At 32.9% G+C, this 24,955-nt stretch overlaps 5 protein-coding genes across 6 annotated transcripts in view; 2 read left to right on the top strand and 3 right to left on the bottom strand.

Annotated features, from left to right (window-relative positions):
* Window positions 1-13,135, bottom strand: part of LOC109601732 (E3 ubiquitin-protein ligase HECW2-like) — a 121,594-nt gene extending 108,459 nt beyond the window's left edge. The window contains exon 1 of one of the 2 annotated variants that reach the window (XM_049967186.1): window positions 12,316-13,135. In XM_049967186.1, coding sequence (XP_049823143.1) covers window positions 12,316-12,658 — 343 coding nt within the window. In that variant the 5' untranslated portion in view covers window positions 12,659-13,135. The remainder of the gene's footprint in view (window positions 1-12,315) is intronic. The other variant, XM_049967187.1, reaches the window with a different exon arrangement.
* A 2,144-nt stretch (window positions 13,136-15,279) lies between these two features.
* Window positions 15,280-16,220, top strand: LOC109601726 (uncharacterized). The gene is made up of 5 exons (XM_020017997.2): window positions 15,280-15,405; window positions 15,457-15,633; window positions 15,684-15,866; window positions 15,918-16,051; window positions 16,106-16,220. Exons 1-5 carry the CDS (start codon window positions 15,382-15,384, stop codon window positions 16,200-16,202), a joined length of 615 nt encoding a protein of 204 aa, XP_019873556.1. The 5' UTR covers window positions 15,280-15,381; the 3' UTR covers window positions 16,203-16,220.
* LOC109601724 (uncharacterized) lies at window positions 16,212-19,160 on the bottom strand. The gene is made up of 4 exons (XM_020017995.2): window positions 18,945-19,160; window positions 18,584-18,892; window positions 17,937-18,528; window positions 16,212-17,886 (listed from the first exon to the last, which is right to left on the bottom strand). Exons 1-4 carry the CDS (start codon window positions 19,040-19,042, stop codon window positions 16,993-16,995), a joined length of 1,893 nt encoding a protein of 630 aa, XP_019873554.2. The 5' UTR covers window positions 19,043-19,160; the 3' UTR covers window positions 16,212-16,992.
* Window positions 19,161-19,394: 234 nt separating this feature from the next.
* Window positions 19,395-20,373, top strand: LOC109601731 (YEATS domain-containing protein 4). Its single transcript, XM_020018003.2, has 4 exons — window positions 19,395-19,517; window positions 19,576-19,857; window positions 19,914-20,103; window positions 20,158-20,373. The coding sequence occupies exons 1-4, from the start codon at window positions 19,470-19,472 to the stop codon at window positions 20,319-20,321; spliced, it is 684 nt and encodes a 227-aa protein (XP_019873562.2). The 5' UTR covers window positions 19,395-19,469; the 3' UTR covers window positions 20,322-20,373.
* A 727-nt stretch (window positions 20,374-21,100) lies between these two features.
* LOC109601728 (coatomer subunit gamma) lies at window positions 21,101-24,924 on the bottom strand. The gene is made up of 8 exons (XM_020018000.2): window positions 24,778-24,924; window positions 24,597-24,724; window positions 23,539-23,933; window positions 23,351-23,480; window positions 22,333-23,292; window positions 22,067-22,272; window positions 21,625-22,013; window positions 21,101-21,576 (listed from the first exon to the last, which is right to left on the bottom strand). Exons 1-8 carry the CDS (start codon window positions 24,815-24,817, stop codon window positions 21,185-21,187), a joined length of 2,640 nt encoding a protein of 879 aa, XP_019873559.1. The 5' UTR covers window positions 24,818-24,924; the 3' UTR covers window positions 21,101-21,184.
* Between the last annotated feature and the right edge of the window lie 31 nt (window positions 24,925-24,955).

The following is a 24,955-nucleotide window of genomic DNA, read 5'->3' on the forward strand; positions in this document are numbered from 1 at the left end:
GATCATTTTCCATATGATGAAAATCCGTACGATCATTTTCCATATGATCAAAATCCATACGATCATTTTCCATGCGATTAAAATTCATACCATTATTTTCCATACGATCAAAATCCATACGATCATTTTCCATACGATCAAAATCCATACGATCAACACCCATATGATCATTTTCCATAGGATCTTTAGGATAAAATCCGTACGATTAAATTCATACTGATTAAATTACATAGTTTCACTTTAATAACTTAAACTTTAATAATTAAATTTATTTAATTAAATACGACAATATTCGACATAATTTAAACATTACTTAGAAATAAAATTATACCGCTCTCTATATTTCATAAAATATTAATCATTTATTAAAAATGACAACCTTAAATATCATATCGAAATATTTCATATTCATATTTTAAAATGCTAAAAATATACATTTTTAAAAACATTTTTCTTCATTATATTTTATTATTCTATTTATTTAATATAAAAATAATAATTAAAAAACTAGTTACTTGAGTTCTTTTATTTTTTATATACTGGAATATTAATGAATGTGTAAAAATTAAATTTATTTAATTAAATACGAAAATATTCAATATAATTTAAACATTACTTAGAAATAAAATTATCAAGCTCTCTATATTTCATAAAATATTAATTATTTATTAAAAATGACAACCTTAAATATCATCAATACCAGAAAAAGTATGATTGAAATATTTCATTTTGATATTTTAATATGGTAAAAATTTATTTAATTAAATACTAAAATATTCTACAAAATTTAAATATTACCCACAAATAAAATTATATACTTCATTAAATATTAAGCATTTATTAAAAATGATATCTTTAAATATCAGAAAAATAATGATATATTTCATATTGATTATTAAATTTAAATTAATAATAATTAAAAAATTAATTATAATCATTATTTATTAGATAGTGTACTATCAAATATACACATGCTACACATGTACATGCTTAAAAAATAAATTTAACTGTATAAATATATAATTTAAACAAAGCTTAAGAAAATGTTGTCACATTCTATATTTCACAATACATTCATCGTTCGTTATAAATGACCAAATAAAATATCACCAACACAGTTATAAAATATTATAAATGACAACATTAAATATAACCAAAACCAGAAAAAGCATTAAATCTTTGATATTTATATTACAACGTACTATGAAATGTGTATTCTTGAATATCTTAGTTTTGTCATTATATTTTAAAGCCATTTTCAATTATTTAAGAATAATAATTAAAAAACTAATAACTTCAGTTTTATTATTTATTATATACTTAACGCATATGTCTGCAAATAATAATAAAATTTATATTTTTAAATACGCAAATATTCAAACAAAACTTTAAAATTATTGTACTTAGAAAAAAATTGTCATACTCTCATATATCATAAATCACTCATCATCTTTCATCAAATAATACTATTTTTATTATATACTGATATAACAAAATCTATATTTTTGAAATATTTTTTTTTGTTACATTTTAAAGACATACTAAATCATTTAATTTGATTTAATTGACTGGAAATAAACATCTATAATTTAAATTATACAAATAAATATTTTTTAAATACGGAATTTTTCAACATAATTTAAACATTACATGAAAAAAAAAACTTGTCATGCTCCCCATGTTTCATTAATAATTCATTAATTATGATAAATGACTATTATTTACTTAAATATCACTAAAACCAGAAGAAGTTAATCTTTCGTATTGATATTTTAACATCCTATAAAAGACATAATTTGGAAAATGTTTTTTCTGAAAATATATCCTTATACAACGCATAATGTTAAAAAATTAAAGAATAAGCTGTTATATTTTTTTAATCAACCCAATGTCAGTTCTTGTTGATATCTCTGAAACAACTAGATATGTTACAAAGTGGTTTGCAGCCATAGAAATTTTAGAAATGCGACATTATTGCCTATTTGTGCCATCTCCTCCGAAACAATCCAAAACAACCAAAACCAACCAATTGTGGAGACCGTGCTCCACACAAGTCCTCTTACACAATAGGAGTTTGTTGGCGTACAAAAACTGTCGTCCATATCTTCATCCATAATAGTCGGGCGCGTTATTAAAAGCCCACGCCAGTGTCGTTTACGATACGGATTTGTTTCGTCCGTTTCTTTTTGCGCGGGCGTCCGTCGTAAAAGTGTGAAATTTCAGCAGGTGTTCGGGACCGTGCCGGACGTCCAAACCGACACCACCTCCGGTCCGGCACCGCCGATCCACCGACACCGACGTGCAGGAAACCCCTCTAAATGCCCGGAGCGCCAACCCCTACGTGGCCCCGTGCGATGCGAAGAGATCCGCAGGTCGCAGTTGGTCGCGACCTTGCCGCAGTGTAAAAGTGTGCGCCCGGGGGGCTCCAAAGAATTAATAATTCCAACGACGCGAGAGTACCGACCGGTACCCGATGTGTGCGAAACATTTGCCGGTGTGTGTGCTGTGTGGGTACGATCCGGGCCGGTGTCATCCACAAAATATGCTCACTGACAAAGAAATTGCAACACCGAGAAGGGGGTGCTCAGATTTAACATTGTTTTGGTAAAACATAGACGTTATAACAAGGATAAATAACCGAATAAAATTTGGAAATGTTTGGTACAGGTTTTCTCATGTAATCTTATTTTTTTACTACATTTCAAATACATTTTTTTATTATTTTTTTTTTTGTTATTTTAAAAAATTAAACTATTTGGTTGGACTAATATCGATGTTTGGTAATGTGTGGATTTGAAAGAGACCGAATTATTAGTCTACTGGAGGCGGATTTTTCATTTCGACAAATCGATAATAGCACTAACAGAAATCCAACTACGGTTGAGATGTTATCAAGCGTGGTGTGATAGTGCCCAAAATTGGAGAAGAGTAGGTACCGACGTCGAAGGGGCACAGATGTAGTTCAAGATCGACGTCTAAGACTTATGGACTTCTGAGACCGATTTTCGACAACTAGATCTTTGGCTGATGAGTGGTTAGGAGAACAAGGGCATGTTGTAAGTGCCCGTACGGTTTACCGCAGCATAAGGTCATTTGGACTGCAGAATTATAGTCTCCATCTTTTGCTACCTCTAATCACTGAGCATCGAAGCAATGACTACAGTGGTGTAGAGAACGACAACATTGGAATATGGAATGGCATCCAGTCGTCTCCTCTGATGAATCCCGATTCTGTTTGGCTGGATATGATGGGCGAAAAGGAGTCAGAAGACGTCGGGGAAAACACGTCAATCAAAGTTTGACGTTGAGCGATATGTACACCGAACAATGGGCGTTACTTTACTCTTTATTAGAGGCAACATGACAGCACAACGTTATCTTCAGGAAGTAGTGGATGCGTATGTTTTTCCTCACCTTAATCGACCCAGGGACCCAATATTTCAGCAATATAATGGCTCCGTCCCATGTTGCCAGTGTTAATTTAACTTGTTTGAAGAGACCCTTGTAAATCTAATGCCATGGCTAGCCAGATACCCCAATTTTTCATCCATAGAACATGATTGGGATATGATGAGTAGAATGCTAGGAAATTTACCCCAACCCCCATGGACCTTGAAGGTTCTAAGACACGAAGTACAGGTAGCTTGGGATATTATACTTCAAGAGAAAATAGCTCACCTCATTGAATCAATGCCAAGACCTGTTGGGCAGTGTTCAAATAACCTCGACAAAAAATCACATTAACTAAATAATTTTAAAAAATGTAAAATCTTTAATATGTTGTTTTCAAATTTTAATCGTTTAATCTTTGCTATAACATTCACTATCGTTCATATGTATAGTAACAAATTAAAAAACAATCATTTTATTAAAAGAACAATTATTTTTAATTTAAATTAATTGTATAATTAGTAAGTGTCTAAACATTTCGTACCTCAATTTATATACGGATATCTTTATTTACATAGTTTTTATACAACTTTTATTTCGGGCAGAATTCATAAGTAAAGCAACCAAAGCCTATATTCGATACAATTGATTTTATAATTTATTTTTGTGTTCGGCATCGTACCTTAAAGTCTCTATTTATCGATATAAATTAAACAACAAATTAAACTATTTGGTTGGATCTAATATCGATGTTTGGTAATTTTAAAATGCCTAGAGGGTGGGTACGTAAAATTGATCGCCAGCTAAAGTGAATTTGAAAGAAGCCCAATTATTAGTCTACTGGAGGCGGATTTTTCATTTCGACAAATCGGTAATAGCACTAACAGAAATCCAACTACGATTGAGATGTTATCAAGCGTGGTGTGATAGTGCCCAAAATTGGAGAAGAGTAGGTACCGGACGTCGAAGGGGCACAGATGTAGTTCAAGATCGACGTCTAAGACTTATGGACTTCTGAGACCGATTTTCGACAACTAGATCTTTGGCTGATGAGTGGTTAAGAGAACAAGGGCATGTTGTAAGTGCCCGAACGGTTTACCGCAGCATAAGGTCATTTGGACTGCAGAATTATCGGCTCCATCTTTTGCTACCTCCGACCGCTGAGCATCGAAGACAACGACTACAGTGGTGTAGAGAACGACAACATTGGAATGTGGAATGACATCCAGTCGTCTCCTCTGTTGAATCCCGATTCTGTTTGGGTGGACATGATGGGCGAAAAGGAGTCAGAAGACGTTGGGGAGAAACACGTCAATCAAAGTCTGACTTTGATCGATATGTACACAGAACAATGGGCGTTACTTTACTCTTTATTAGAGGCAACATGACAGCACAACGTTATTTTCAGGAAGTAGTGGATGTGTATGTTATTCCTTACCTAAATCGGCTCAGGGATCCAATATTTCAGCAATATAATGCTCTGTCCCATGTTGCCAGGGTTAGTTTAAACTTTTTTGAAGAGACCCACGTGAAACTAATGTCATGGCTAGCCAGATTCTCCAAACTTTCATCCACAGAATATGATTGGGATATGATTGGGATATGATGAGTAGAATGCTAGGAAATATACCTCAACACTCACGGACCTTGGAGGTTCTAAGACATGAAGTACAGGTAGCTTGGGATATTATACCTCAAGAGAAAATAGCCCACCTCATTGAATCAATACTCAGACCTGTTGGGGAGTGTTTAAATAACCACCACAGACATCACATTAACTAAATAATTTAAAAAAATGTAAAATCTTTGATATTTTGTTTTCAAATTTTAAACGTTTACTCTTTGCTATAACATACACTATCACTCATATAGAGCAACAAATTAAAAAACATAATCATTTTATTAAAAGAACAATTCTTTTTACTTTAAATTAATTATATAATTAATAAGTGCCTAAATATTTCGTGCCTCAATTTATATACAGATATTTTTATTTACATAGTTTTTATACAACATTTTATTTCGGGGAGGGTTCATAAGCAAAGCAACCAAACCCTACATTCGATACAATTGATTTTATAATTTATTTTTATGTTCGACATCGTACCTTAAAGCTAAAAATGCCTAGAAGTCTCTATTTATCGATACAAATTAAACAACAAATTGTAAAAAACTTCCGGAATTGTGAAAAGCAGAGTAAAATTGCAGTAGATTTAAATTTAAACAAATCGATCATTTGGAAGACAATTTCCAATTTTAACAGGAGGAATATACTGGAAGGAGTTCCGAAAAATGGTAGAAAACGAAAGACTAACAGGGTTTTGGACAGGAAAACAAAAACGCTTGTTGTTCGCGACACTTTTATCAGCACATCCCGCATAAATAAAAAAAAAAACGAACTCAGTGCGTTAGTGAGTATCATAAAACGAAGACTAAAAGGAGCTGGTCTCTATGATAGAAAACCAGTCCTCCATTTCTTGCAAATTATAGAGCAGCGAAACTTCTTTAACAAGAGAATATGTGAACTGGACAGATGGGCAATGGAAAACAATTTTGTTTTCCGATGAAAGTCGGCTTCAATTATTCAAATATGGTTGCATTTCGTAGGTGAGAGGACCAATTAAGGTATAATCCCAAGTACACTAGACACTGTGAAGCATGGTGGAGGAGGCGTTATGGTTTAGAGATGTTTTTCTGGGTTTGGCATGGGCCCAATGGTGAAGTTAGAAGTGATAATGGATCATTTTGTTTATCGTGACATTCTGTGAAATCATATGCTTCCATTTGCTGAAGGTAACATAAGTTTAAGGTGAACCTTCCAGCACGACAACGATCCGAAACACACGTCTAAGTTTGTTAAAGAATGCTTCGCTTCTCAAGGAGTACGTAACATCCCTTGGCCAGCACAAAACTCAATCCAATGGAAAACATTTGAGGTGAATTGATTTAAAAGAATCTAAACTATTTGATGTGTCAGAAATTACACCACCTTCTTCGTATTGCAATATCTTTGTCACCGAGTATAAAAACATCGTTCCATTGAAGCGATCTTCCCATTCAGGGATCACCTGAAACGGGATATCGTGACCCATATCCGCCCTTTCGGCCCACGCGACAATTTGCGCCGGGGTCAACGCAATTGACATTAGGACGCGTCTTCCACCTCCGTTTTCGTTTTTTATCGCTGCAATGTCTTTATTTAGGCGGACGCGACGGCGTTGCATTATTGTCGTTTTCGTGAAATTTATCGAGCGTTATTGTCGTTCGGCCCGTGGGTGACGATGATGGATTTTTTTAACAACGCCGGCACGGTATCGAAACGACCGATCATCAAAGAGATGGGCCGCATTAATAATCGTAAATTTTGCGGTATCGATCAGGTGGGGGCGTTCCCAGAATTGACATCTGCACGCGGTTTGATTTTTTTTTTTAGTAAAAATGCGCATCGATAAATTCTGATGAATTGTTTACGTATTTAATTGTAAATATTGAATTTGTTTGCTCATAGAAATTGCGCAGTTTGTGGCAGTTATTTGTAATTTCAGAAACTACTTTCAATGTGATGGAGTCCAGAATTAATAATGTAAACTTAGTAGTAATAAAAAATAAATCACGATACTCTATAAACAAATTTTTTGGAATACTAGGAAATGTTTTTTTAACTAGTTAAGCAAATTGAGATTAATTACCAATAATCACTATGCAATGAAGAGCAGACTTTATAGTTTAAAGGAACGAAATAAATAAATGTTCGTTTATGATTAATTACCAGTTAGATCTTATATAATAAAAAATTGAAATGATCTTAAATTTATAAAGAAAGCATGATGCGAAATAAAATTTAAATAGCTGCCATTACGTGATTAATTGCCAATTAATTCCCATATAATAAATAATAGAATTAGACTTATTAATGAATGGATACCTGAAACATTGTGTGAAATAGGGAATTTTAAATGTTGGTTATTTTATGATTAATTATCAATTAATTCCTGTACGATAAAGTATATCTTAGGATCTTATAATTGAAGGGATATTTTGGCAAATATATCTTTATAAAACACTGTATGGAACAAAAGCAAATGATTATTAAATGATTAATTAGCAATTAATACTTTTTTAATAAAGAATAAAAACGGACTTATTTTTGAAGGGTTACATTTCATGAAACATTGCATGAGGCAAAATATTTTTAATGGCTTTTATTTTACGATTAATTATCAATTAATTCCTGGACGATAAAAGATAGAATTGGACTTACAACTGAAGGGATATTATGGTAGATATATCTTAAATTTATAAAACAGTATGAATTAGCTGTTATTAAATGATTAAGAATACCTTTATAATAAAGAATAAAAATTGACATAGATATTAAGTTCATGAAACATTACATGAGGTAATAAATTTTTAATAGCTGTTATTTTATGTTTTAATATCTATTAATTTCTTTACGATAATATATAAAATTTAACTTAAAATTGAAGGAATATTTTGGCACATATAACTTAAATTTTTAAAACATAATATGAAGCAAAAGCAAATTTAATTAGCTGTTATTAAATGATTAATTAGCAATTAATACCTTTATAATAAGGAATAAAAATGGACTTATTATTGAAGGGATACTTTACAAAATAGATCTTAAGTTCATGAAACAATGCATAGGACAAAATATTTTTAGTAGCTGTTATTTTATGATTAATTATCGTTTAATTCCTGTACAATAAAATATTGAAATTATACTTAAAATTACAATAAAGAGTAACAAATGACTTAGAATTGAAGGGATACATTGGCAAATAAATATTAAGTTCATGAAACATTGCATGAAGCAAAATATTTTTAATAGCTGTTATTTTATGATTAATTATCGATTACATCCTTTACGATAAATAAAGAATTGTATTTACTATTAAAGGGATATTTTGGTACATATAACTTAAATTTTTAAAACATAATATGAATCAAAATTAAATGTTATTAAATGGATTTATTATTGAAGATAGATCTTAAGTTCATGAAACAAAGCATGGGGCATAATATTTTTAATAGCTTTTATTTTATGATTAAATATCAATTAATCCCTGTACGATAAAATATAGAATTGTACTTACAATTAAAGGGATATTTTGTTAAACATATCTTAAATTTATAAAACATGGTATGAATTACCTGTTATTAAATGATTAAGCAATGAATACCTTTATAATAAAGAATAAAATTTGACTTAATATTGAAGGGATACATTGACAAATATATATTAAATACATGAAACATTGCATGAGGCAAAATATTTTTATTATCGATTAATTCCTATACAATAAAATATAGAATTGTACTTACAATTGAAGGGATATTATGGTAGATATATCTTAAATTTATAAAACACAGTATGAATTAGATGTTATTAAATGAATACCTTTATAATAAAGAATAAAAAATGATTTAATTAAGATTAATTAGCAATTAATACCTTTATACTAAAAGATAAAAATGGACTTATTATTGAAGGGATACTTTGGCAGATAGATCATAAGTTCATGAAACATTTCATGAATCAAAATATTTTTAATAGCTGTTATTTTATTATTAATTATCAATTAATTCTTGTAAGATAAAGTATAGAATTGAACTTAAAATAGCTCTTATTATTTAATTAATTGCCTATTAATTTCAATATATTAAATAACAGAATTAAACGTTTAAATGTATTATTAGAATGATAGTTTCGCAGTTTACAAAACATTTTACGAAGCTAATTTTTTAATCATAATTAATGTGTGATAAACAATCATAAAATCCTGTTTTTATAAAGATTAGAAATTAATTAATTAAAAGTCATTTGTATGCAAATTGTAGTTACATTATCCGTGTTATTTTTTTATAGTGCTTCAATTATATATTTAACTTGAATTAGTAAAAAAAAAGTCGATGGAACTGCGCAAAACTGATTAAACTGCAACTTTATTAGCTAATTACATTAATAAAACAATGTATGCGTACGTGACTCAAACTTTTCATCATTTCCAACAACAGGAACACCACAAAAATACCCGGAACGTTTAAACCCATGTAAATTTTTCGTTTAAATTTAATTAACATGTGAATTGTGCGTCAGATAATTATTCGATTGTCGCAACGCGAATTTCAGTCACGACCGTCTTCCCGGATGTTTTCGCCAGACGTGAATGCAACACAACAATAAAAACGCCACTTAATAAGGCCTTGTTTACTTACAAATTAAAATCGATAGTTCGGACGTGCGGGACGAAAACGACGCCGGAGGGAAAACGAGACGTCCGCGTGTCCCGCTGATGATAAATTAGATGAACATAAAAAAAAAATAACAAAGTGTGCCGGTCGAGAAAACGCCATTATTGGATAAATTATGTTTGTTAGCTGCGACGTCCACTCGTCAATGTTAAATCAAGGACCAGCGTGTTTTCATTTTTTATGTCGGCGTTTCACCCAAAATAAAACCAGTTTCCAAACATCCAATCTTGGACCGTGTTCTATGGTATGGCTTTTGTATTTCTGCCACAGAAAATACAACTTGTTTACCATATTTTGAGTCTTACAACTTTAAAATTATAATTTAATCTGTTTAGATGTAATCTAAATTTAGAATGGGAGTAAAAAACACTATTGGTCAGAATTTAATTTGCTGAATTAATTATAGAGTAATAAAAAATAGTGGGCCAAAATTAATAGTTTTAAGAAATAATGATGTCTATGATTAACATTTACAGTGAATCTTTAAAATATTAAATATCTGTTTCAGGCAGACCAAATAAAGTCCAGAAAATAATTATAAACATTTCATTTAAAAATTAATTTTGTGTACAATTTAAGGATAAGAAATAATTTATATATAATTTATTAAAATATCATATTAGATCTTTGGCTGTCATAAATTTCAGTAAGTAAATTTTAAGTTTTAAACAATATTAGATAATGTTAAAAGAAAAAATATATAATGATTTTATTAGAAAACATTTACAGTGGATTTTCAAAATATTAAATATCTACCTCAGGCAGACCCAATAAAGTCAGAGAAATAATTATAAAAGGCATTTAAAAATTAATTTTGTGAACAATTTAAGTACAAGAGATAATAAGTAATTACAACTGTTGGATATAATTTATTAAAATATCATCTTAAATCTTTGGTAGTCATAAATTTCAGTAGTAAATTTTAAGTTTAAAACAATATTAAATTAAAATAATGATAAAAGATAAAATATATAATGATACATTTTTGTAGAAAACAAACATTTATAGTGAATCTTTAAAATATTAAATATCTGCCCCAGGCAGAACAAATAAAGTCAAGGAAATAATCAGAAAGGGCATTTAAAAATTAATTTTGTGTACAATTTAAGGATAAGAAATAATAAGAAATTACAACTGTTGAGTATAATTTATTAAAATTTCATATTAAATCTTTGGCAGTCATAAATTTCAGTAAGTAAATTTTAAGTTTTAAACAATATTAGACAATGATAAAAGAAAAAAATATATAATGACACATTTTATTAGAAAACTTTTACAGAGAATCTTCAAAATATTAAATATCTACCTCAGGCAGACCCAATAAAGTCAAAGAAATAATTATAAAGGGCATTTAAAAATTAATTTTGTGTAGAATTTAAAGACAAGAGATAATAAGTAATTTCAACTGTTGGATATAATTTATTAAAATATCATCTTAAATCTTTGGTAGTCATAAACTTCAGTAGTAAATTTTAAGTTTTAAACAATATTAAATTAAAATAATGATAAAAGAAAAAAATATATATGATATATTTTAGTAGAAAACAAACATTTACAGTGTATCTTTAAAATATTAAATATCTGTCCCAGGCAGAACAAATAAAGTCACGAAAATAATTAGAAAGGGCATTTAAAAATTAATTTTGTGTACAATTTACGGATAAGAAATAATAAGAAATTACAACTGTTGGATATAATTTATTACAATATCATATTAGATCTTTGGCAGTCATAAATTGCAGTAAGTAAATTTTAAGTTTTAAACAATATTAGATAATGATAAAAGAAAAAATATATAATGATAAATTTTATTAAAAAACATTTACAGTGAATCTTCAAATTATTAAATATCTACCTCATGCAGATCCAATAAAGTCAAAGAAATAATTATAAAGGGCGTTTAAAAATTAATTTTGTGTACAATTTAAATATAAGAGATAATAAGTAATTATAACTGTTGGGTATAATTTATTAAAATATCACCTTAAATCTTTGGTAGTCATAAATTTCAGTAGTAAATTTTAAGTTTTAAATAATATTAAATTAAAATAATGGTAAAAGAAAAAACTATATAATGATATATTTTAGTAGAAAACAAACATTTACAGTGAATCTTTAAAATATTAAATATCTGCCCCAAGCAAAACAAACAGTCAAGAAAATAATTAGAAAGAGCATTTAAAAATTAATTTTGTGTAGAATTTAAGGATTAGAAATAATAAGAAATTACAGCCGCTGGGTATAGTTTATTAAAATATCACCTAAATGTTTGACAGCAATAAATTTTAGTAAAGAAATTTTAATTTTTAAACAATATTAGAAAATAAACATTTACAGTGAATCTTTAAAATATTAAATATCTGCCTCAGACAAACAAATTAAAGTCAAAGAAATAATTATAAAGGACATGTAAAGATTAATCTTGTTTAAAGACAAGAAATAATAAGAAATTGTATCTGTTGGGTATGCTTAAATCTTTAGCAACCATAAATTGTGCCAAACATTTAGAAAATTGAGATTATTTGGCCAGGGTCCAAGTTCAGCATTCATTAACTAGTATTCAAATCTGACAAGAAATAGAAAGTGCGGCGGTGGAGAAAGTGCCAACATTATTAATCCTCCAACGATTCGCCAAATTCGATAACTCACCTTCATAGCAGAGCGCTATAAAATCACCCTCGTGCTGCTTCTGAAAATTCCACCTAAGCAACCAATGCCCGTCGTCGTCCTCCTTGGCGAAAATCTCTTTCCTCACCTCACCAACAATATCCACACACTCATCATCACCGTCACCAGCGTCTGTCGCATCTTCGACCTCCACATAATTCGACTCTTCGTCGACGTCGCCACACGGCCCCGTCTCGTCACCCCCATTTGTCACTTGCTCTGTCGCGGCACCCTCGTCCTCCGGATTTCCATCGACCGAACCGGCTTTGTCTTTGGACTTGCACTTCAAGAACTGGCAGACATCAGTCCCGTCCGTTCGGTCCATGATGGGGCATTCGCTCCGCCAAACTGCACTGTGCCCAGCCTCATTTCATCCCGGAAAAGACGGGTTGCTATGGTAATAGACATTCAGGCGTCAGACTTTCGGTCGCCTACCCTCCAATTTCCGACGTGTTTTTCACCCGCTCCTTCCACATTCACGGTCACGTCCCGTCGCTTTTCACACACGAAACACACAATTGTTCTTGTTGTTCCTCACGGAATTGGATAAGCGCACATGAACACACTGGACGGACACCGAAAATTAGGAAAACCGGAACCCGGGTTGTTTGTGCGGGGTTCGGTGAATTATTAATTGCGATTCGAGCGCAGTTTCATTCAGCATTGGAGGGTTTGAGGCTGCGGAGCGCGTGGTTCGTGCAAAACATTTTGAAAAACGTCCAATTTGACGACAAAGTTGTGTACAACAGCTGATTTGACAGCAGATAGATTGCGACGCGCGCATGCGCCAGCTTATGAAACGAGCGCATCCGCAATCTCTATACCGGGGACTTACCAAATGATCTTTTACCTGTTTCATCACCAAAAATTATGCACAAATGCTATTATTAATCATCGCAGTTTAGCAATATTTGAACATATAAATAATGGGTATTTTATTAATAAATTATTAAATAATTACTTAATACTTTATTATTATAATGTAGGTAAGTTAAAATTAACAAAAAAAGAAACGTAAAATACCAGATATTTAATGTTTTAGAATACATACTGGTATTTCCAATTTTTTATTAAATAGTATACATAATCAAAATTTCCAACATTTTGGACAGAACTCAAGTTTGATTTTGTTTTATTTATGACTTACAGTGGTGGAAAAAAGTATGGAAAATGTATTTACTTATAAAATGTTAATGTTTTCCATAATTTGTTGAAAATCTGAACAAACCTAATTTACTGCAAGATCCATTAGTTATAATGATCCTTATAGTCACCCTTTTTTTATAAAACATTTATTTAAAGTGGAAAAAAGTATGGGATGTTTTGTTAATATTTATAAAAAATTAACAATAACTCAAACAATTTCAATATTTTGTAGTGTAACCTTCTGTTTTTAACACAGATGGCATCTTATGGGCATAGAAACTACCAATCATTCTAATGTATCAACAGGAATTTGTATCCACTACTCCTGTATGGTTTAAGGAATGTCTTGTTTGCTTTTGTTATTTTTTGTACGGATATGACGGTCTAATACTTGCCAAAGGTGCTCAATATTTAGGTCAGAGGACAGGAGTCAAAAAATATATCCGGTAAAAAGACCGATTACAACAAATATGAAAAATTTCAAGGGATAAAAATCCAAAGTTTAAAAATATTCCACATTTTTTTCCATCATTATATTTGAAATTGTATATATTATTTGCAAGGTTTTCGTATACTCTTTTAGGTATATTATTTATTTTTTTATTATATTATATTTAACTTTTTTTTCTTAATGCCACAATTTGTTCAGGTTTGCGTTATGAGTTTAAAAAGTGGCATGATTTTGGTTTCATCGGTTTAAAAGTTGCAATAAATACATTGAATATGTCCAAATTCGGACAAAGCTTTACCAACGAAAAAATTTCCAGTGTGAAATCAATCATTAGAAACAAGGTTAATGCAATGATTCCATCAAAAAGTTGGACAAAATAGCATCCACATAATTAAGTGAAGATAACAAAATTATATAGTTGCCAATTTTCTCCTTTCACGCAAAGTAAATGACCCTTTTATTTAATCGCATTGTTACATGCGACGTAAAATGGGTCAATTACGACAATTCTCGCCAACGGTTGGGCAATGATTTGATGCTGATAAACATTATTTAAAAAAGTTTTAACCCGAGAAAGGTTTTAATGACTGTATTACGGACTGCACGTAGAACTGCAACATTTTGACTATCTACCAGGAGGAAGCAAATTGAAGTTCATGAAAAACTTTTTCAAAGGTGACCTTCTATGATCAATAGAAGAAAGGTTGTGCTCCTTCATAATAATACAGGACCAGCATTACAGACTCAAATCCACCGTATAGTGTAGATGTTTTTCCATGTGACTATTATTTCCTCATTTTTTAATTTTTAACGTAATAACCAGTTCTGAAGATGAGGTCAAAATTGAGGTCTTCAGTTTCTAAAACCTACAATTTTTCTATCGTGGCATGAGCTTTCTTGTAGAACGTTAGCAAAAATTCATATACGGTATGGCCCATTTGAAAGCGGAACATCCTCATAAATTTTATATTTTTTGTCATATTTTAACAAACTTATTTTTTAATTGTTTAATATGAAAATACATACATATATGATAATTTGTACTATTGACAGTTATTTGGACAGACTACTAAATTTAAAAAAAAAATTATAAAAAGATGATTTTTAATTTTTCCACAGAATTATAAACAACAGTATACTTATTTTTGTTTATACCCATTTCGGGGGTGCTTAATCCAGTCGTGTGGTTGTGCCACACTGTATACTAACATATAGACTATTATTATATAAAATACTATTTGAATAATTTGTTAAAAATAAATAAAACAATAAAAGGATTTGTTATTGTTGTAGTATATTTCACTTTTTGATATAAAGTAACCTTGTTAAATAAATTAAAATTGTTAAAACAATTATCCATTTATTGTTAATTTTCGTATGACATTTTTGTTGTCAAATTTGTCACAAACCATTAAACCAGTTTTCATTTCTGATTGTAAGCTTTTTAAAGTATGACGACGAAATGTCCGTGCACTGTAAGTTAAAATTGACGTTTTTAAGAATATTTCCAGCAATTTGTTAACTAGGGGGGGTGTTATTCGGACAAAACTCTGGTTGGCGATTGGGAGAATAGTCGTGCCAGATACCAAAAGAGACGGGATGTTGGGGACATGTACACCACAACATTCAAGAAGGACTTTTGTCCTAAACCGTTAACCGAAGGTTACCAGGACTTTGTTTGGGACGAAAAGCTTAAGTCACAGGTGAAAGACAAAACAAACAACAAATTTGATTGTGTAATTGTGCATTATAGGGTAACGAATTCGTGTCGTCACTCACGAAGTACGAGAAATCCCCCAACTACTACCAAAACTATACCACCACCTACGACCTAACATTCAATCATTTCCCTAAAATGTACAAAAGTTACATTCCCAGGACGTTACGATTCAGAGCCATGCACCACATCCCGTCACAAGAATATTTAAAGACTTACGTAAGTATTCAAATAAAACCTCCGATCAATAGTCCCAAACAAATTTCTTAGGGAAATTTGACCAGTTACGGCCTCACAGAGGCCTACAAAAAATATTGGGAACGTGAGGGCGAAGTGCCCAGATTTTTGAACTCGACGGAGTACCGCGAACTTTACGATGCGTACGAAGTGAAATACTACCAGGAGTACTTCAATCCCATTTTTAATGATTTAATGTGTGCTTAGTCACTATTTTTCAGTGCACATGCTTTAAGGAAGGACGTGATCGCGATTTCCCAAGGCAAAGCGAAACCAAGGAACCCGATAACTTGGGAAGACATAAAAGTCGAAAATTAAATTACCGTATACAATTAATTGTTTTTATTGTTGTTATCAGATACATTAAGAATCTTAATTCTATAATAAGTGCTTATGAGGTAAACAGTTTCTTGTGGCAGTGATTTTGTTTTCTCTGACGTTGCACTATATACTAACAATTACATTCCTTGTTTTACAATACATTTTTAGTGCAGCCTTACTTTATAATTGTTTACAATCACAGAAACAAGCTTCATTAATTCAATAAAAAATAATTACTACTAAAAGTATAGATACTCGAGCGCAAATTTTTTATAATATGACTTATCACAACAATACTAATAAAAGTAATTACATTCCTTGTTTTATAATACAATTTTAGTGTGGCCTTACTTAATAATTGTTATACAATCACAAGAACAAGCTATATTAATTCAATAAAAAATAATTACAACTAAAAAAATAAAGATTTTCGAGCGCAACTTTTTTATAATATGATTTATCACAACAATATTAATAAAACTACATAAAAAATAAAAATTACTAGAGATTAAAATATCACAAAACAATGTTTTCATATTATAAACAAGCCTTGCATAGATACACCATTCGAGTAATAATCAAAACACTCTTCCAGAGAGTTCACAAACCCAATACAAAATTACATTCTCCTTAAAACTAAGTTAACAACAAAAGTACCGATTATAACTGACCCAAAAACGGACGCAAAAGCGCAAAAAATTCGAATCATCAGTTGTACTCGGTATCGTTAATTTGACTATAGATAGTTTAATCTTGATTAATGATTAATTCCCTGAGTTTTATCAGTTCAACTTGGTCTTGCGAATGAGCTGCAGTTGTTTTTCGGGGATAAATTTTTAAACAATTTGCTCACGCCCGCCTGAGGGCTACCGTAACTGCGACTGCCCAATTCCAACATGTTCTCGGAGTTCAGAACGGGGTAGAACGTGCCACGGTTGGCGTGTTCCAAAACTGGCGATCTGGAATGCACCGAACCGAAAGTGGGGGCACTTATCGGTTTGAAGTGGTACGCGGGTTCCGAAAACACGGAAAACTGATCGGACGCGGTTTTCAACGGGTTGTCGTGGGTGTGCGATGAGTACACGGACATTTTGTCGATTTCCGGATAAGTTCTGAACGTGTTTATGTCGTTGGTTTGCGACATGTAGCCGGAACTTTGGCTGGATGAACGGCTGAAGTGGCTGAACGGGTTGTCGCTGTTATACCAAAAGCCGCCGGCCACCCACGAGTTTTGCAGTTTGGATGGTGACAATAGAGGTCTGTCGGACCGTACTGATTCCGCCGATAACGGCGACGAAGGTCTTACGGCTTTCAAATCGATTTTGCCCAGGCTCAGATTCTCCAGAGATTTATGTAGATCCGGCTCTACTTTTTTGACACTTTGCGGGGACATTTCGTAAATTTTACTAGTATTAAGAGGCGGCGTGGTCTGATATAAACTATCGTGGTATACGGTTTTAGGAGAAGACTTTGAACAGTAAGTACAGTTCGATTTAACATCTGATGAGATTGACGACGAAGTTTTGGTCGAATCGTTGAGTTTTTCGTCGTCTATGTCTTCATATTCACTATCAGAAATGTCTGACTCAGTCTCAGACTTTCTTCTCAGTCTTTGGAATATCGGTTTTCTAATTTCGTTTGCAGCAAGCGACGAAATGACTTGATATAAGGAACAGCAAGTCTGAAAAATAAAATTTGTTATCTGTTCAATTGTACTAGTAATAAACTTACCTGTAGGATATTTATATAAACATAGTACTCCTTGGTGTTAATCCATGCAGATAACACTAAGACAACCCAACTAATTAAATTATTAATTTTATGAATTTTGCTATAATTCTCCCAATTGAATATCAGCAGGTCAAGTATAAACCCGATACTGGCAATAGGCTTCAAATTATTGACTCTAAATATGACAACATCTTGTGGCATTGTAAACAGATCATCATTGTTTATTGCTTGTTTGGCAGTTTGTATAGTAAGTTTATAAAAATCAGTCAAAATTACTGTGTACGGTAAAAGTACTTGTGGGATCATGTTTTTGTAGTCCTTAGGTACAAATTCAGCTTTAACAAACACAGAATTTGTAAATATCAATAGTGAGAACACATTTAGTGTGAATCTGGCAAACTTCAAGAAGAAGTTCTGTTTATCTTGTTTTGTCAAATTGCCTGTTGATGAGTTTAAATCCAGATAAGACAATCCTTTGTTTCTTAAGTGCTTTAATCTATTTCCAAACAACCACATGTTTTGTTTTTTGATTGTGCTCTTTAGAACTTTGTCACACTTTTTGCATAGTTTATATGCATTGTCCAATTGTTTCCTAAAATGTAATTATTATTATCAATCCAGATTACTAATAAATAGTATATACTTACTGAAAATGTTCAACTTCCTGGTCATAGTTGCTCTCATTAATGGGAACAAATTTTCTTAGCTGAATAATTTTTAGTTGCTGATTGTTATTGCAATAATTGCACAATCCATTCGAGCTTATGGAATTAATATAACTCTGGTTAACATGCTCAACTTGATGCATTTCAGGAATTTCTTTATTATAGTCTCCATCACTGTCAAAGCCATTGTATTGAGTACATGAGGGACAATAAAAGCTGTTGCGGTTTGTGTAAGGAACTTTAGTCCACTGGTTGCAAAACCAACAGTTCACTTTTACATACAGCCCATTTCTAGAAAACATTGTTTAAAAATATTTACAACAATAAATTACAAGAAATTTACCTCATAATTAAATATGCATTTACCACTAACAAACTAACTAAAACCGCACAGGCGAGACCGCCCAAAGTTAATGAAACCTGTTCTATTATTTCGTTCATTTTTTTAATGTTAGGAATTGAGATGTTTGATGAACTAAATTGAACTAAAATATATAAAATAGTGTTTTGGCGGTCTCACACATTTCCCACCGCACTTTCGCCTAACCTCAATCTGGCCGCCAATCGTTTAATAGAATTTTTGGCCAATAACAGGTACAAAGCAAAGGGGGAAATTTAAAATATAAATCCACCATTACGTAATAAATAATAAAATAACTTATTTAAATATCATGGATTAATATAAATATATTTTTGTTCATCTGCATTTTTACACAAAATTAGAAACAATTCTGTGTCTTATCTTTAAAAATGTATTTTACGGATTTTATATCCATGAGTTGGCGATTATGAAGTTTGTCAACAATATAACCTCAAAGTTTTGTGACTTAAGCGATAACACCGAAATTCACAATAATTTGTGAAAACTATGAGTTTACCTACAGATTTTGGACCGGATTCCGGCGGTAGAATCAAGGTACCACCCATAGATCACATTTCTTTCACAACTTAATCGTAATTTATTATATCCACAGGGCGTATGCATAGTAAAGCCCATTGTTTACGGTAACGTAGCCCGTTATTTCGGCAAAAAACGGGAGGAAGACGGCCACACACATCAATGGACAGTTTACGTAAAGCCCTACATAAATGAGGACATGTCAAATTATGTAAAGAAAGTCCATTTTAAACTGCATGAAAGTTATGCCAACCAGAACAGGATAGTGGTTAAGCCGCCTTATGAAATTAGTGAAACTGGCTGGGGCGAATTTGAAATCGTTATTAAAATACATTTCCACGACCCTAATGAACGACCTGTAATATATTTATTTATAAAAAATTGTTGTTAAATATGAAAAAATGTATTTTTTAGGCTACAATGTATCATATACTCAAACTGTTTCATTCTGGAGGCACAAGGGACATAGGAATGGAAAATGGTAAAGGCTTAGTATCAGAAAGTTATGATGAAATCGTCTTTCAAGACCCTACACAATTGATGCACCATTTATTAACCAGTTCTAAACAATTAACAATGGGAAGATGGGAACACAACACAAATTGTAAGTATTTAACTATTGTGCCTCATTGTGATTTATATATATAAAACTTCACAGTTGAAGAGAAGAAAGAGAAGACTCAAAAAAGTATAGTGGAAGCCAAACAAAAAATCAGATTAGAGATTGCAGTACTGAAAAATAAATTAAAACTGGCGAAAGAAACGATTTCGCAGTTTAAAGATGAAATTGCTAAGGCCCAAGATGGACAATATTTAGTTTAATTTAATAATTAGTGTAGTTTTTAAGCCAATAAATAAAAGATTTATATTTTTATGTAACTGCAAATTTATTTCATTTTTTATCATTCCCACTAATTTTATAACATACTTTTAGTTTGTTTATTCCTTTAATTTGTCCTCGACTTCCTTAAGCTTTTGCGTGAATTGAGTTTCCATGTTATTGATATTTCTCTTCAATACTTTATTCTCATAATTCAGCTTAGCAATGACGTTGTCGACGTACCGTTTCTGTCTGACAAGAATATACTTGCTCCTGTCTATAATAGACCTCTCATTGTTTGCCACCTCCATTTGAAGGTTCTTAATGCTGTCGTCATACATTTCTTTGTTTTCTTTTATAACTTTCACTAAGTTAGCATTTTCCTTCTTCAACTTGCTTACAGTCTCTCGGAGTTCGGCATTCGCATGCAGTAATTTCTCCTTAGCCGCTAAAGAAACGCTCAAATTCGCCAGCAAGTCGCCCACCAACGCATTTTTTGTTTTTAATGGATTTATGGTACATTTGTAGTATTTTTCTGGAAACTGGGACTCGTCCGTGTCCGTTTCCACGTCTGTTAAGAATTTTTTCGGATTTTGTATATTATTATTTACTGCGTTGAATTTGGACACCTTTTTTCTTCTGGCCGGACGGTTTTGTGATGACATTGTTTGGTGTTAAGGAATGTAAAATTGAGTGATGACATTAAACTGATATTTAGCTCACTAGAATTGCCAAAAATTTCAAACATAGCAACTGTTTATTTTGACAGATAAACACATAATAACGTTAAAAACTTATATATTAATAGTAATAATTGGAGTAATACACAAAATTAATATGATATAATATACAATAAACTATAAAATTAACCCACAGTAGACGTTATTAAATCTGCCACGTCGCCTTCGGGTGACCTAACGGTGAGCTGCATAGTCACACCATCAGATAATGCCAGTTTCGCTCTAACCAGCACTTCATGACCCCCTCTGTAAACACCAGACAACAACAATGTATGTGTAGTTTTGCCCTCTTGTACTTTGTCGCTTCTTTCGCATGGTTGTAGTCCCAAATACTGCACAATGTTCTTCACCGCTTCTTCCAGACTATTGAAAGTACTAAGGGAATAGGTGTCCTCCCGTTCTTCGTACGATTTCTCGGCTTCTTCCCAAGATACCTGCCAATTTGCCTTGTTTACCTTCTGAATTTGGTCTCCCAGAGTTATTTCCAAGTCCTCCAGCATGTACTCATCATCATACCCTGCAAAATATCATTGAAAACAGTGTACAAAAAAAATAGATCGTTTACCTTCATCAGTGTCAGGAAGACCAGTGGCAGGATCACAATCCTTAACAATAAACTTCATAACAGCACCAAAAGTGCCGACGGAGCCCACCAGATCATCCTCAGGGAACTCCACAACAACGTAAGCAGTACCGGTTTCGTTGTACGGTAATTTGGCGCATGGGAACTCTTGTACGACCCTGTAACCCTCACTTGGATCAACTTGGATGCGCACCTGCTCCAATAGTTGATCGCTAAGCGTGTTGAGACAATCGAACTGCAAAACGACGTGACGGGAGAAGCAGTGTTTCAGGCAACGCACGAAATATTCAGTTTCAGATTCTGTGAGTTCAACAACTTCGGAAGTTTTGAATAAAGGACCCAACTCAATGATGCCTGGCAAAGAAGTAATCCTGGAAAAACAATATTTAGACGTTTTGTACATTTGATAAATGTTCTTTAGTACTTTTCGTAGTAGTTGACTTGACGAGAAGACTGCACAGGCTTTGTTGGTCCAGTACTGATAAGCATGCCTTCGGATTTGTGCTTGTTGTTGTCGGTTTCTTCGGTTGTTGGAACGGCTGCAAGTGGTACTGATCTAATATCAAATGGTTGTTCAGTTGAACCTTGCGTATAATCCCTTAAGTAACGTTCAAGAGACGGAATCGATACCTGTTAATAGTAATTTAATGTTATAAATTGTTCTTTCATTGTGATTAACCCAACACTGACCTGAAGAGTATCCAGAACGTAGTTGCTGTACAAACTCTTGTCCTGCTTGTTCAAAATGTTACTGTAGTAGGTGGCGCGATCTCTAACCTCATCATCAGAGTCCATCTGACATCTGGCAAGCAAAACTTGAATGTTCTCCAACAAATCGGGACAAGAGGCGCCGAACTGCGCCATGGCCGAAACAGCAGCCGCCCTAATCGATGGACACTCCAAAATAACTCTGTTGTATATGAATCTGATGTATCTAGATGGTTGTTTGGTCTTAGGTCCTTCTTTACCCAATAAGTGCAAAATCCTGACGGCCAACGATACGTGTTCGCAATCCTCAATGAACTCGCACAAGTGAGCAAGTCCGGTCTCTTTGGCGTCCGGATTGTCCTCGATGATCGTGATGATGGTGTCAGCGATCGAAGCCTTGTACTCCAGTCCACCTTCTTCCCTCAACATACCGGAGAGGAAGTTCATCAGCACGCTGTGCTTGCGGGGGAACTTCAGAGCGAGGGCGCGGATGGCTTGCACCACCACAACCTTGAATTCGTCGCTGATTTCCGACACGAACGTCGCTATTTGCTTCATCAATCTATCAACCGAGGATTCGGCACCCGTTTTTAATAAAGTGGTGATGGCGAGGGTGGCGATGGACCTGTTGGAGTCGGTTATCAGATTTTCCAAGTCCAAATTGCAGGCGGTAACTGCGGCGGGATGCGAAATTGCGACCTGGTTTAAAGTACGAACCGCCGCGAATCTCAATGTCGGTTTAGGGGACCCGCAGAACAACTGGAGGACGCTGATGGCAGGCGCCAGTTCCCTGCTGGTTGTTCGTTTCAGGTTAACGATTGCGTGGGCCGCCTCGTAAACGACCATCTCCGATTTGTGGCGCAAGCACGACTCTATGAACTCAAACATGGGCGACTCGTTGCCAGTTTCTTCTTCCTCGAATAGTTTTGCTGTTATACGAATCTGCAAACGATTATAATTAGTGTCAGTACATAATTGACTTTTTCAAGTTTATACTTACCAACATACAAACTGCATATGGCGACTTGAGGGACATTCTGGTGAGTTTTGCAACCAGCTTAGTAACGGCCAAACGATCGGTCTTTCTGATGTGATACAACAAACCCAACGCGTGATATTGTACCATTATGCTAGAAATATACACGACCATTAATAACCCAACAATCTTAAGTTATTTATTAAATATACTTGTCACTGTTGACTGCTTCCTGGGCCTCGTTTACCCAACGTTTCACCACGTCTGGTGCCAGTTTCGTAAGATGCAAAGAACTGACGAGTGCTGCGGAACTTACAGCTGAATTTCTGTCCACGATGGCTTGTTTCATGTAGCGTTCAATCGCCTGCAACATAGTCGCGTCGGTGATTGAACAAAGTGCACGGATTGCGGCCGGACGATAAATATCCTCTTTGCCAGTCATGTCTTTTGTGAGACTGGAGGTGACAATGATCACGTCGTCGGCGATCGAGCTCAGCTCTTTGATACCCAGATAGACCATACGACGTAACACCACATCTTTCGACTGGAACAATTTGGTCATTGCGAAGAAAACGTCCGTCGCCTCTTTGACCGTCAATTGCTCGCCCTACACAAATATATTTATTGTAATTTTTAGACCATTTAATTGAATAAAATGTGTTAAGGGGCACACCCTTTAATTGATTGCCTAAAAAGTGATTTTTGGGAATTTAATTTTTAAGCAATCGAGAAGCAGAAAAACAAATTTAAGTGATTGGATGATTTGTCTTTAAGATACAACTGCAGCAAATGTGAAAATTGTAGTTTTGAGAAAAACGACTTTAAAGATAAAATGAAATCACCAAAATAACTAATTGCATAAAAAAATGAATCAAACAAGATATTATTATTATTTCAGCCTTAACAATAATACTGGTAGACCTCATAGTAATCACAATCACTTTTTAAAGGGTTGTAACTCAAAAACAGATTGAGATTTTCATTTGAAATTTTAGTATGTTATTTTTAAAGGTATAGATTATCAAGATATGCAACATTTTCAATTTTTCTAAATTTCACACTAGGTGTACCCCTTAATATAATAAACAAAAATATAATAACAATTGTGTTATTTATATTATTGATATATTTTGTTAAAACTTGTAGTAGCTAAAATATAAATATAAATCTTGTATAACTATCTTCGACTGGCTGCATCAGCAAATCATGTTTGTCCCAATTTACAATCAACATTATGATGTTTCCATATCCTTTTGTTCACTCAACTTACTTGATACAACAGAAACAGCAATTTCGTTAAAATTGGGGTGCATTTTCGTGGATTTACTGTGGTATCGTTGAATTTTCTAGCCTCCTGTAATATGGTTGTCTTTTCCAGATTCCCGAACAGATTACTCCCTAAAAATTACAAATCTGATCATTTGTATTGTTGTTTTTAACTGTTTATTAACCATCTTCGTCCTCCTTTTTGTCTCTTCTAAAGGAACTCATCGTACAATATTAAAATTATCAAATAATTTAATGTTGTTTTCCACGTCACGTCACTTTCGTCCGGTTGTCAAATCACGGAACAGTGTTGGCAACCGAACAGTTTCAAATTGTGTAAATAAAGATTGAATCGTTATGAAA

The sequence above is a fragment of the Aethina tumida genome, chromosome 5 (genome assembly GCF_024364675.1).
Source record: "Aethina tumida isolate Nest 87 chromosome 5, icAetTumi1.1, whole genome shotgun sequence".
Taxonomy (NCBI): Eukaryota; Metazoa; Arthropoda; class Insecta; order Coleoptera; family Nitidulidae; genus Aethina; species Aethina tumida.